The sequence below is a fragment of the Misgurnus anguillicaudatus genome, chromosome 6, assembly GCF_027580225.2.
Source record: "Misgurnus anguillicaudatus chromosome 6, ASM2758022v2, whole genome shotgun sequence".
Lineage (NCBI taxonomy): Eukaryota > Metazoa > Chordata > Actinopteri > Cypriniformes > Cobitidae > Misgurnus > Misgurnus anguillicaudatus.
In genome coordinates this window covers 3,503,467-3,517,943 of record NC_073342.2, presented here as the reverse complement: position 1 = coordinate 3,517,943, position 14,477 = coordinate 3,503,467, and the positions used below count along the sequence as shown (strand labels likewise).

At 39.6% G+C, this 14,477-nt stretch overlaps 1 protein-coding gene across 1 annotated transcript in view; it reads right to left on the bottom strand.

The window, feature by feature from the left end:
* Positions 1-14,477, bottom strand: part of cpne8 (copine VIII) — an 88,063-nt gene that overhangs the window by 11,748 nt on the left and 61,838 nt on the right. The window contains exons 14-18 of the mRNA XM_055192484.2: positions 10,845-10,891; positions 10,513-10,694; positions 3,444-3,571; positions 2,983-3,085; positions 1,944-2,001 (exon numbers count right to left, since the gene is read on the bottom strand). Coding sequence (XP_055048459.1) covers positions 1,944-2,001; positions 2,983-3,085; positions 3,444-3,571; positions 10,513-10,694; positions 10,845-10,891 — 518 coding nt within the window. The remainder of the gene's footprint in view (positions 1-1,943; positions 2,002-2,982; positions 3,086-3,443; positions 3,572-10,512; positions 10,695-10,844; positions 10,892-14,477) is intronic.

Below are 14,477 nucleotides of genomic sequence, written 5' to 3'. Positions count from 1 at the left end.
CTCCAAAGCGATCCGATCGAAAGTGGTTTCGACCACCTCTGGATGTGGTTGAAAGTGGTCGAAAGTGGACGAGCTCAAAACGTTTTGAACACCGTTTACACCTGGCATTAACGTCGTCCACTTGTGATCCGATCGACGAAAACACATGTTAATGCCAAGTGTAAACAGCCTCTTTGTTGTGCTCTTGGTGTCATTTTGACTGGGCGCCCACTCCTTGGTAGAGTAGCAACAGTCCCAATGCGTCTCCATTATTAGATTGTTTGCCTGTTTGACTGTAGACTTGTACATTTATGCTAAAGTCTTTGAAATAACTTTGTAACCATTTCCAGCTTTATGTAAAGCAACAATTCTTGATCGTAGCTCCTCTGGAAGCTCTTTTTGGCGAGGCATGGCTCACATAAGCGTGGTTTTCTTGTGCAGAATACTCCAAAAGTTTGAGGGGTTTTTATCGCTCAAAGTAGCTGTAGTCCACACCTTCAAATGTATTATCTTAACCAGACTCCAAGTGTGCTAAAACCTGACTCATTTCTCATTTTGACTCGCCGACAGGTTTGGAGAAATTGCCGACAAATGCCTGAAATCACAGGCAAATCGATGCTCGTGCACGCGAGTGACAATCACACAGTGTGAAATATAAAAGATGCGTTCTGAGAGAATCGCCGACGAGTCGGCGACACTCGTGAGATATTTGGCATGCTAAATATCTGGACCTGTCGGCGATTCAAAATCATGCGGTGTAAAATGTGTTTTGACTGAAAATAATATCAGCTATGACCTACAGCCAATGAGAGAGCAACATACAGGACAGCTGGAAGTTGGGGGAGGAGTCTCTCCAAACGTTTCCTCCTTCATAATCTTTATTTCTTCTTCTTTCTGCTGTAAATGAGCGCACATGCAATTTGTATGGCAAGCTTCTAGCGAGCTACCATTTTTATAATAATTCCAGTCTCACGTGAGAACTCCAGTCTTGCATGCGTGACCTCGCGTTATCTTTCGTGTCACCTTCTCGTGTGCTTTTGGTTGTGAGACGTAGTTTGCGGACCGGGACAAAGTTATCGGCGATTCTCTTAAGGTAAAGTCATGCAGTATGAAAACCCCTGTCGCCAATCCATCATGCAGTCTGAAACAGCAGCGACTGAACGCTACCCCAAATAATCAAGCAGTGTGAAACCACAGGTGACCCGACTAGCTTGAAAATCATGCAGTCTGAACTTGGCATTAGGGTTCACATACTTTTCAGACAAACACTATGAGTTTTTTTTGTTGTTCTCAATAAAGACATGAAAGATCAAAATGTTTTTGTGTTATTATTTTTAAAATACCCTTGACTTGATGAAGATCAGATCACATTTTATGATAAATTTATTCAGAAAACTATGAAATTCCAAAAAGTTCTAGTACTTTGTTTGGTGAGTCTTCTGTTACTGTTAATGTCTTAGTCAAGTGTTTCATGTCAAGTTGAATGTTTATTAGCCCTGTCTAGTTCTAGTCTTAGTTTTAGTTAGTCTTGTCATCATTATTGCCTTGTTTTACCCCCTCATGGGTTTTTGTTTTTCCTGTTTGTAAAATAAAAGTCTTTGTTAAAACTACTGTCTGCGCCTGGGTTCTGGCCTGAAATTCCTGACAAAAACTTTAGAAGACTGCACTCACAAATGACTGAAAACTGAAATAAGTTTAAATTAGGGAGAGTTACAGTATAAAGTAACCTGGTCACGCTCTCCACAGATGAAAAGAGTGGTACTGAGGTTTCCTAATGAAATGATAAGCCACAGGAAATTTCAAAGCTCTTTTAGCACATAAGATGCTAATGGTGTTCCAGGAATCATCTGATTGGTCTCATGGGAAGATGAATAAAACAGGTTTTATCTTTTGATCTGCTGTGTCTAACATTATATCCTATCCTCCCCAATACCCCACAGACACACGTCTCACTCTTTTCTCACCATCAAACTCAGCTGGCCCGACTCCAACGATTATAATTGACATGGGAAGACAAGAAGCCTTAAACAGAGAGAAACAATTCACTCATTAAAATCAAGCCGCAAGAATACAATCCTCATATCAATCAATGCATGTTCATGATGCACTTTTAATACGACCAAAACTGATGCGTAAAAAAAAGGTTTTATTTAACTGCATTTAAAAAACCTAATTATAACACTTTTGTATGTGTTACACTTTTTGAGTGTGTAAAAAAGTACATCTTTAAGTGTTTCAAGGGCTATTTTCTATCCTATTCACGAAATGTGTCACACAGTGGCTGCCATTGTGAAGCAATAATTAAGTATGAGAAATGAGGCACATTTGTGAGGCTCAGCCTGGTATTGCGAAACATCACGAGCCCTGACATCTGCACATTATTTACACCTTCTGTCAGGGTGTCAAGAAACTCTCACCATCACAGCCTGTACAATCTAGTTTACAAAATCACATTTCAGTGTCTCGACATGTTTTTAAAGGAATGACAAATAGATTCAATTTAGGCTTTTTTCTAATTCTGCATGATTCATACTTTAATGGCATACCTGAAAGCCATCAACTAGTTTTGCGAGTGAAGAGAGACAATTTCTCTTTGCCGTTTAGTAAAATTAGTCTTATTTTATGCAACATTTATGTCTTCCAGAGAGAAGAACACACTGGAAAAAATGATTCATTGAATTCAATAAACTTCCTCAAGGTAAGTGGTTGCAATCAACCCATCCAAGCTACACCCAAACAAAAGTTTTATATTTTATTTTACTTTACTAATTTCTTTTGTTCAAATGTAGCTCAAACAAATTGATTGCAACCACTTACCTTAAAAAATTTGATTAAATTCAATGAATCATTTTTTTCAGTGCAATTAATGGTTAGGTCTGTTGTTTTCAAAATAATCAAACTTGGATGCTTTTTAAAAAAAAAAATATTATAAATGGCTGTATTTAATTCTCCATACATTTAAAAGCTACGAAGTTTGCAGATGCCTTGTATTGCTGTACTTACGTTCACAATGGACTCTTTAGTCTGAGCCATGTCAGAGATGACGCCATCAGAAATGATGAGAAGGATAAAATATTCAGAGCCGTCCTTTACCAGCGATGCATACCTGCACAAGAAGCAAGCTGACGTTTTACTGAATATCCCACAGTGCATATAGGTGTATGCATTTCACAGAAACTTTCAAATGCTTTTTATAAATATGTATGGTCCCGGGACTGAACCCATGGTTTTGCCGTTGCAAGCGTTCAAGCAGTTGAGCTACAATAACAATGCATTACTAACAGACACTGAGAACAATTCCCAATTCAAACACAGTTCATCCAAGTATACTAACTAACCCATTGTAAATCCAAAACAATTTGTACAACAGTGTCATAGTGTGACTTTTATTCTGGGATCAAATCAGTACCACCGCAGTAAACCACTAACTATAATGCCAGGAAAAAGTAATCTATTGGTCTTACCGTGCTACATGATTAATGACAGGTGAGAAGTATGTTGGACCATAGAGACGAACCGACTTCAGACTCTGATAATAAGCCTCTAGTATCCCATCTATACCGCTACAGTACGGATTATTAGGGTTTCCATTCTGTAAGGAAATAAATGCAAATAAACAGATGCACAGATAATAAGCAAACACATTTACATTTATTTATGTATCCAGAGTAACATACATGTATTAGAGTTTGTTTTACGATTCTTGAGACACATTTCTCAATACTTAAGATACTAAGGGCCAGATATACTAAACGGGGCAAATTAGCCTGAGAGCGCAATTCCAAAAAAGCGCTGATGGGGTGGTAATATCTGTGGTTTACTTACTAAAAAAGCGCAAATTAAATAACACAGGCGCAACAACTGATTTCCATAATGACCAACACAATCTACTAAGAGCAGGACAAATAGGTTTGCAAATGAATTCTATGTGTAGCCAATTATTTATTATTTGTTTGTAAATAATTTGCAGTCTTTATATCACAATTATTGTTTATCTAACAGTTTAAGGGTGTTTTTACACATGTTGGTGCGCACCGTGTTGCGGCCTCAGAGCGCACGAAAAACATTGTATAATTTTTCAGTTAGTGCGGTTCTTGTTCACATATGTTGTTTTTACTGTACTCGAAACGACATACCGTACACCATGTGACAACAATCAGAGCTGTCATTGGTCTCTGACAGTGCTTACCCCCATGACCACCCCCCACGTTTCCACGACAACCAGCCTGACAGGAAGAGCGAATCTAGCAAGATATGCACGTCTTCGCGAAGTTTCTTTGCTTTAACGCGAAATTGAAATTACAGTAATACAGAAATTGCAAAAAAACTTCTCTATTAAAGTCCTTCTCACGGAGCCGTTAGCTAAAAATAATGAAAGTGACACTATTTTTTTTGTGTGTGGAGGACAGCTATGCTTTTATGAAATCATCAGCTCTCACCGTCAGGAGACAGCGAATATCTACAACAGACCAAGATGGCTTTATTTGTTGTTTACCCACAATATCACGTCATAATGGAAGCCTAGTGGCCCAAGGTTGAGCAGTGTTCACACCACAGAGGGGTCGCACCAAAGTTTGGCGATAGACGCTTCGAGATTACCTGTGTAGAGCGACCGTTTAGTGCGCACCAGAGTGTGGCTGTTGTGTTCATACTGACCCAAAAAAACCATACTCGGACCGACACGTCATTTGGGCCGACCTAAACAGTGTATGTGAAAGCACCCTAAATGTTTCTTTATAAAAAATATAGATATATATTTTAGAAAAGGTGTCCCTCGCTAAACGTTCATCATATGTGGGGGTCCCAGCCATGAAAAAGTTTAAAACCCCTGTCCTAAAGGACGGACGTATAGGGAAAAAAGGACAGGGCCTAAAACTGATCCCTGTGGTACACCAAATTTAAGTTTATTAACAAAGTGAAATTATTGGACAAATTAAAACTTAACATGGCCAATGCCTAAACACTGATGCTGATATAACTGTCTAGTCTATCTATAAGAATGTTATGATCTACAGTGTCAAAAATTGCACTATATGGTGCAGAAATACGAGAGATGGATAGTAATGTCTCTGTGCAGCAGTACTGGGGCCTAAATCCTCACTTTATACAGATATCTTGATGAGACAAACTCTATGCCAATTAAGAGCATTTTGAATGTGAAATTGACTGCTGTGCCAAGCTAAAGTAAATTGTGCCTAAGCGGTTGTAAAAAAACATCAGATTTGTCTCCACTGAATTTGAGGTGCCTAGCCAAACCTTGTCCATATACCTTTGGCCATGCAGTGTCCCAACACAAACATGCACACAAAACATGCACTGGAATGCAACAGTATTACATAAATGACTAGATACTTAAATAAGTGGGGTGAAACCCAAGAGATGTTGTTAAAGGTGATGTTGCGGATAATTCACTTTATTCGCAGAGGCACTGCAACCATTATTACTTGGCTGGTCAATGTTTTTATTGCTAACACCACAACAATTTTGGATAATTGCTATGCTCCTGATCATCAGCAACATTTACAATGTTTTATTCTTTATCATTAATGTCGACAACAAGATGTAGCCGATGAAGAGTTGCAATTAGTACAAATGTTCATAAACCAGAAGTCTGTAAAAAACATTTCAAAGAGTTATTTGCTCAAGAAAAGCTTTAATGCTACACTGAATTCATATGGAGTCTTGGGTGTCCAGCCCTTAGTTGTTTGTGTGCGTATGGGTATGTTTTTCTGCATGTTAGCGCTGTGTGGGCAGCTGCACCCTCAAGCAATGCATCAGCATAAGGAGGATCTGTATCCCACTGTAAATGGGATTATGGGATAGATTTTCAGTGACAGCTTTGTGGGTTTGGAAAAGAACAAAGGCGTAAAAAATGAAAGAAAAATGAATTTGGAAATGTGATACAGCTGTGGATAACATCAATTTGCTCATTTCTATCAATCTTTGTCTTGTTTATGCAGTCTCTCATAAATATTCATCAATTTGTCACACTTCCAGAGGTGTGCACCTTTTTCTAATACAATGCTCTCTCTTGAATGAGACTGTCCATCCAAACACCACCTGCTACAAATCTATTTAATATATTCTACCCCAACTTCTGTTTCAATAGCAAGTACTCTGACCCCCCCATCATATCATTAGTTTACATTCCATGAACTGAAATTGGTTTTTCATGTCATTGAGAAAATGGCTGAAATGGTCAGTGCTGCGGGCTCCCCTGGAACAGACTGAAGGGGAAATTTACTCAAATAAAATGCAGCCACTGCCAGTGTCATTTATGCATGCACTGTCTATGTTTGAGCACCCACTTACTAAAATAATAATGTAAATTGAGTAACAGTGCATACATGCACAAAAAATTGCAATTTGCATGGCACAACACCCCAGTTTTTAATGTTAGGTTGTGGAGAATGCACTAGACTAATGATCTATAGTAGCATACTTCACTGGGATTGTATGGCATGCATCCCTTGACCACTGCGTTCCAAGCAGCTGAATCAGTTCTTATAAAAGGTGAAAGTGACATGAGTTATAGAGCATGCTGCGATATACTGTATATCTGGTTTAATGCTTATCATGATAAATGTACTCTGCTGTGATTGCAAGAAATGTAAACAAACATCACTTACTGCCTGCTTTCCATTGGAAGTAGTAGCACAATGCCAATAGTGCCAGAAAAAACTTATCTGTAACTTATTTAGTTCATGGATTTTGAACTGCTACAACTACATCACTTTCCACCATAAAATTAGCTTTTCCTGGTCGCTTAGGTGTGTTTAGCAGATTGTGATTAAACATTTCAAAACTACTTCAATTGTTTTTGTCATCAGTTCTTAATGTCACCAATTGCTTGTCATGTTAGTAAAAAAATATTAAACTGGATCTCGGCTGACTTTGTCTTACCCAACAAAAACATTGTTCATACATAATCCAATTCAAAATGGTTGAACCAGTGTCATTATCTGTCAAACATATATTATATTTAGTTTACTTTTTATTTTGTGGATTGTTGTACGATGAGAATCATAGTATTCTTTTACGTATCACAATAACATTGTAAGTAAAAGCATAAATGCGACCCTGGACCTCAAAACCAGCCACAAGGGACAATTTTTTAAAACTTTTTTAAAGATTTAAAGATTTATACATCATCTGAAAGCTGAATAAATAAGCTTTCCATTGATGGTTTGGACAATATTTTGTCGAGATACAGTACAACTATTTGAAAATCTGGAATTCGACTGTGCAAAAAGTCTAAATATTAAGAAAATCGCCTATAAAGTTGTACAAATGAACACTTATTACTAGTAAATAAAGTTATTAATATTTATGGTAGGAAATTTACAAAATATCTTCATTGAACATGAGTTTACTTAATATCCTAATGATATTTGCCACAATGAAAAAAAAATAATTAATTCAATTTACTCTTTTTAAGGTAAGTGGTCGCAATCAATTTATTTAAGCTACATTAAAAATATATATATATATATTTCGTTTAAATGTAGCTAAAACAAATTTATTGCAACCACTTCCTTAAAAAATTTAGTAAATTGAATGAATAATTTTTTTCAGTGCATAAAAGAAATGTCGATAATTTTGACCCATACAATGTATTGTTTTCTATTGCTATAAATCAGGGATGGGCATGAGTACGATTGCTCGAGAACTCGAATGTGGCATCCATGATCGATCACGAAAACGATGATCATGTGGGTTTATTTATTTATTTATTGTGGATATGGCAGCATTTGGATGTCTGGTTAGTGTTACAAGCGCATGTAGTAGTAAAGACTGGGTCTGGAGATGTGTGTTTGATGCCGTGTTGAGCTACGCAGACCGGCGTATGACATCAGTAACATCGCAATGCATGATTCATAAACAAACAGATTATTACGCGAGCCTGCGCCGCAGCAACCCGCCGATCCGCGTCATGCGCGGCAGCCCGCCGATTGCGTTAAGCCGGCCACACCTCACATCACAGAGGCACTATGGTTTAAAAGGATGCCGTGATTTTCGGTAATACAGTCAGTCAGGTGCAAAATGTACAGCGTCGTCAAAAGTTCAATGGGTTATCATCTCATATTTACACATCAAATGTCAAGAGATACCAGAGAGCCATACGAGCATTAACATTACATCTTGACTGAGAACAGGTAAGGGGACAACACGACACAGCTAATCGCTAAAATGATAGCAAAAGACTTAAAGCTGGTTAATGTTATGAAGCTTGTGCTTTGACTGGGCGTGTTTTAAAGCGCGCTGTTTATGATGCACATCCACAAAGGGAATAAACTTTCTGTAGCCTACTTAACTTAGCTGAAGTCTTGCATTTTATGCAGATAGATGCACGTTGTACATTTATGTTGTATAAGGCTTAATATTATGTAGAGTGTGTCATATAGAAAGTGCTTCGGTTTGTGTTTATTAACCCTTTAGTTTCACTTCATCACGCAGCTATTCCTGCAAGAGGTTTCTGTTAAAAACATTTAATTCATTAATAATCTAGTATGTGTTCACTCATAGTTTCTTCAAAATTAAGTTTTATTTGAGTGTTTTTAATAAAAATATTTTTCATTTTCACCATGACGTGTACGCCCCGCCCCTTTGATTGCCCCACCCCCAGTTAATCGAGTACTCGTTCTTCAGACCTATGGATTAATCGATATGAAAAAATGACATAAATGCACATCCCTACTATAAATATACCTGACTTATTGGTTTTGTGGTCCAGGGTCACAAATGTTAATCCTGTCCAGTCTCTTGCAAACAAAATATCCCACATACAGTATTGTATGACTTTATACTGCTGAAATATGCCTGAAGAAAAGGTACAGCCTTTAATCATTGTTATTGTGGTGCTCTTTGTACAAATTTTCAAGAATTTTCGAGAACTCATTTGCAAACCCTTTCCCTGCAGGCGTTTAAAAAAAAGGTATTTTTTATGATTTCCACAAAAGTTTAATGCCTTTCATAAAATTATCTTCTTTTAATATATAAATATAAAATATATATAAACATACTATATTGCAACCCATTCTCAGTCCCCAAGGCGTCAAAATCTGAAGCATGTTCAAACGCCTTCAGCGTCAGTATGAAGACGCGAAGGGTGCCCCATGCATAACTATATCGACGAAATGGGAACTCCGTTGCTTTCATGCTAATCCCTCAGCGTTGTATATAGACGAAAGGGAATCCCGGAAGGTGATGCCGTCATGTTATGCGACGATCGGCAGGATCATGCCGCTTCTGGACGGTAACTACTCAATTTTTGTTCCAAATTTTTTACCATTGTCACTTGGGGTTGGGGTAAGAACGACTTTCTGTTACATAAAATTACATCCTAACCCAAACCCAACTCTAACCCCAAGCGACAATGGTTTAAAAATCAGAAGACAAAAAGTATAAACCAATACAGACATCCTAACCCAAACCCGAACTCTAACCCCAAGCAACAATGGCTTAAAAATCAGAAGACAAAAACTATAAACCAATACTTAAACTGACATCCAAACCCCAAGTCTAACCCCAACCCCAAGCGACAATGGTTTAAAAATGTGGAAGGAAGTGTAGTGGTTGCCGTCCAGAGGCGGCGTGATCCTGCCGATCGTCGCATAACGTGACGGCATCACCTTCCGGGATTCCCTTTCGTCTATATCCGACGCTGAGGGATTAGCATGAAAGCAACGGAGATCCCATTTCATCGATATAGTGATGCATAGGGGCACCCTTCGCTTCTTTATACTGATGCTGAAGGCGTTTGAACATGCTTCAAATTTTGACGCCTTGGGGAGTGAGAATGGGTTGCATATTACAAATGAAAGAACAGACCCTCTTCTTTCAAAAAAAAATCCTCTATCTTTATTTGTTCTCTTTTTATCAACTTTTTATCAAAATATGGGTAGGTTTCTTCAGAAATGGCAAACTTTTGAGCAAAAAGCTGAGGTAATTGCATTTTTGTAAAAAATCAAATTCAGAGAGATGATCAAAACAGACACAGAGTTTTTACTGTTTTTGGATCAGTGGATGCTTCGGTATTTTATAAGTTGAGTAAGAGCACCACCTAGTGGATAATAGCGGAAATATGGATTGCCATAAAAACTCGTCATTGGCAGGGAAGCGTTTTCTTTTCATTAAAGAGATACAGTAACTCGTCAATGGCGGGAAAAGAGTTAAACATTCGTAACTTTTGCTGGTCTATCGCCACCTCTGTTTGAAACAAAAATTGCAGTTATTTGCAGTTTTTTTATTGACTGACCCACAAAATCATCTCCCGATACTTCAAATGATAAATACTTATTTTGAACGTAGCGTTGCAAATTCGGGTAAGGAGTTTTAAACGCCGATTTTTTGATGTACTTATTAAAAAAACGGATAAAGTTACGGCTTGCAGCTTTAAGACATTCACATAAATGTATAAATTCTTAGCTTATTAATAATAATAATCAGCACAAGACTTTGCATTTGAACGCACAAGATACTCAAACAAGAATGTGCTGTCTAAAAACAAACTGAAGCTACAGGCTTCCTCACCAGGGGGAATTCATGAGACACATGACCGTCAGGAGGCAGTTTTGCACCGAACCCCAGTGCAGGGAACATCTTATCACTGTCATAGTCCTGAATAATCTCTCCGACGGCTCTCAAGGCCAGAGCGTATGCGTTCAGGTGATACGGGCTCATGTAATGCAGAGAGGTAGGCTGGGAAGGGTTGCCTGCCAAAAATAAACCAAACATTAGTTCCTCCATCCAAATATTGATAAGTAACTTCATTGCTGTATCTTTTTAAAATGCCATCATTAGCCAAAATAAAATGCTATCAACATATGAAGAGGCTGTGAATTTATTTCTAGAGAAAGACTCACCGTTTGATGCTGTAAAATCAATTGCCACTGTGAAATTGATTTGAGTGCTGAAAGTGAAAGCAAAAACAGTAACGTGAGCACATATGTGACTCAATTTATGAGAATAAAACATATGTTGCTTATTAAAGCATATTAAAACTGTTTGGTCAAATCTCCAGAGCTGCATTGAGCTGACTTTGCAAAATCATGTCTCAGCTTAATTTTATCTGTGGGCAGAAATGAAGAGAGAGCGTTTATTCAGCATCTCTCTGCAGTTCTCCTGCTTTTTTAACAGAACATACAGTACATTTATAGTACAAAACATCACTACAACCTTCTTCTAATGCTTTTATGCAGAACTTTCCAATTATTCCTCCGATATTTCCAGTGTTTGCTCAACTGTTTGAAAGCCGGGTCATGTGCCTGGGGTCTCTGCATCTCTCAGAATAGAAAGGCTATTTATAGCTCAGTTTATTACTGCATCATAATGCAGTGAGCTCCATGGGAATGTATGTGGGTGTGTGAATGTTGAGGAGATAAAGGGGGAAAGGAAGAGGAATTATTAATGGTTGGTAAGCACAAAGATGCTTAAACAGTCTTGATAGATGAGATTGCACTGTTCTATCATATCACTATGAGACTTAAAATTTTTATGATATGCTGTATGAAATTTATGCTAATTTTCTGTATGCACTGAATAACTGGATGACTTACTGGACTCTCCAAACAAACAGATAACTGCATTTCACAATGCAATGTGATCGACTGTCCAGTATGACAAATAAACCGGAAGTAATATCATCCATTTCTTTCTGATATTATTTTGAAATGTTACCATCCAAGGCCATCCATTTTTTGCGAATAAAGGTGTAACGCATCAACATGTTTACAGATATAGCTGAGTAAGTTATCAATTCAAATTTGTCACGGCTAGTCATTTGTTTAATTGTCTTTGTATTTATATGCCTTTGTTCTGTCACACCGGTTGGCGGATTATTGTCATTGATACCCTGTCTGTTTCCTGTGTTAATGTTCCTGAGTTTCTGTATTCACCATGTCAGCCCTCGTGTTTTTATTATTAAATGTTATTGATTTGGAACCTTGCGTTTGCGTCCTGTCACTCCTACCCTGTCGTGACAGAATAATCCGGCCAAACTGGACGCAGCAGGTTCACGGAGGGCGGCTCCCCCAGGAGTTTCGTCGAGGGGGAGTAGTGACATCGAGGTTCTTTCCCCATCAGCCCCGATGTCTCTTGGGGACCACCGTGAGCGATCGCTCGCTCCTGCGGGTCTGCGGAGGAGGATCAGCCCAGGAGGTCCCCCAACGGTTGAGTCGTCGTCGACAGTCCCTCGGAGGACCACCATCCTGCTCGCAGGGGGATCCGGAATGGACCACGCCGGATCATTTCCCCGGGGTGGCTACCGAGGGAGGGTCTCCGTTTCCGCGAGGGGATGGGAGATCATTTCCGGGGGCATCTGATCGTCGACGATTCCCAGGAGGGGGGTAATTCGTTTGCCTCGGTTCTCGGAGCGATCGCTCCGGTTCTCCTGGCGCAGTCCGACCAACCGTCCTGTTGGTCTCATCCCGACGGGTGCCGGCTTCGCCAGGGTCCCCAAGCCCTCCACCCCTCCCTTGGACTCTCGCTACCAGCCTTTGTTTTTTGTATTGTGTTTATGTGAGTGTCTGGTAGCCACTTGTAGAGGGAGGGGTTATGTCACAGCTAGTCCGTGACATGTTTTGTGTATTGCACTGATCCGTCTCACCTGGACTCTCATTGACTCATTACGCCAATACACCACACCTGTCATTTGTTTAATTGTCTTTGTATTTATATGCCTTTGTTCTGTCACACCGGTTGCCGGATTATTGTCATTGATACCCTGTCTGTTTCCTGTGTTAATGTTCCTGAGTTTCTGTATTCACCATGTCAGCCCTCGTGTTTTTATTATTAAATGTTATTGATTTGGAACCTTGCGTTTGCGTCCTGTCAATCCTACCCTGTCGTGACAGAATAATCCGGCCAAACTGGACGCAGCAGGTTCACGGAGGGTGGCTCCCCCAGGAGTTTCGTCGAGGGGGAGTAGTGACATCGAGGTTCTTTCCCCATCAGCCCCGATGTCTCTTGGGGACCACCGTGAGCGATCGCTCGCTCCTGCGGGTCTGCGGGGAGGAGGATCAGCCCAGGCGGTCCCCCATTGGTTGAGTCGACATCGACAGTCCCTCGGAGGACCACCATCCTGCTCGCAGGGGGATCCGGAACGGACCACGCCGGATCATTTCCCCGGGGTGGCTACCGAGGGAGGGTCTCTGTTTCCGCGAGGGGATGGGAGATCATTTCCGGGGGCATCTGATCGTCGACGATTCCCAGGAGGGGGGTAATTCGTTTGCCTCGGTTCTCGGAGCGATCGCTCCGGTTCTCCTGGCGCAGTCCGACCAACCGTCCTGTTGGTCTCATCCCGGCGGGTGCCGGCTTCGCCAGGGTCCCCAAGCCCTCCACCCCTTCCTTGGACTCTCGCTACCAGCCTTTGTTTTTTGTATTGTGCTTATGTTAGTGTCTGGTAGCCACTCGTAGAGGGAGGGGTTATGTCACAGCTAGTCCGTGACATGTTTTGTGTATTGCACTGATCCGTCTCACCTGGACTCTCATTGACTCATTACGCCAATACACCACACCTGTCATTTGTTTAATTGTCTTTGTATTTATATGCCTTTGTTCTGTCACACCGGTTGCCGGATTATTGTCATTGATACCCTGTCTGTTTCCTGTGTTAATGTTCCTGAGTTTCTGTATTCACCATGTCAGCCCTCGTGTTTTTATTATTAAATGTTATTGATTTGGAACCTTGCGTTTGCGTCCTGTCACTTCTACCCTGTCATGACAAAATTAGTCGTCTTTTTCTATTTAACTTTAGCTCATGCATTGAATATTAATACGTCAAATGTTGTTTGGAAACATCAGCCTTTCTAAAATTTGTATTCGGAGTGTCATGTGTGTGGCTCGTCATGTCAAAATATGTGTTTGTTGCATCATGTGACCCATGTGCATCATGCGTCATGTCAAAATATGAGCCTGCTGCACATGCGTCGAAAGGGTTTATGATAAAAGAGACGGTCACGTTTACAAAATAGACACAAACTTAACAATAAACTCTGAAAACACATGGAATTAAGCGAGTATAAGGCAAACGCGCGTATCTCTTTTATCATAAACCTATTCGAAGTGTCTGCAACAGGCACGTATTTTGACATGACGTGTGAGGCACATAGGTTCACTTGACGTGCCGAACACATATTTTGACATGACGCGTGATGCACATGAAGGGCTAAATACATGTTTTGATGAGCTTCGCATTCGTGCTCCCCCAAAAAGATGTCACCCGCCACCAGTGAGGGCTATTATACAGTAGTTTATTAAAACTAAAACTTAAAACATTTCTGTTAACTAAAATAAAATAAAATATATCCCTAAACTATTATTTTTACTTAACTAAACGAAAACTAGAGATGTTGCTTTAATAATACACTAAAATAGTTTAAATTGAGGCAATAAAATTATTAACTGTAAATAAATAAACTAATACTACAACTAAAAATAAAATAAACCCATGTAGCAATATAACAATAATACAAATACAAAATCACAAATAGCTAAAA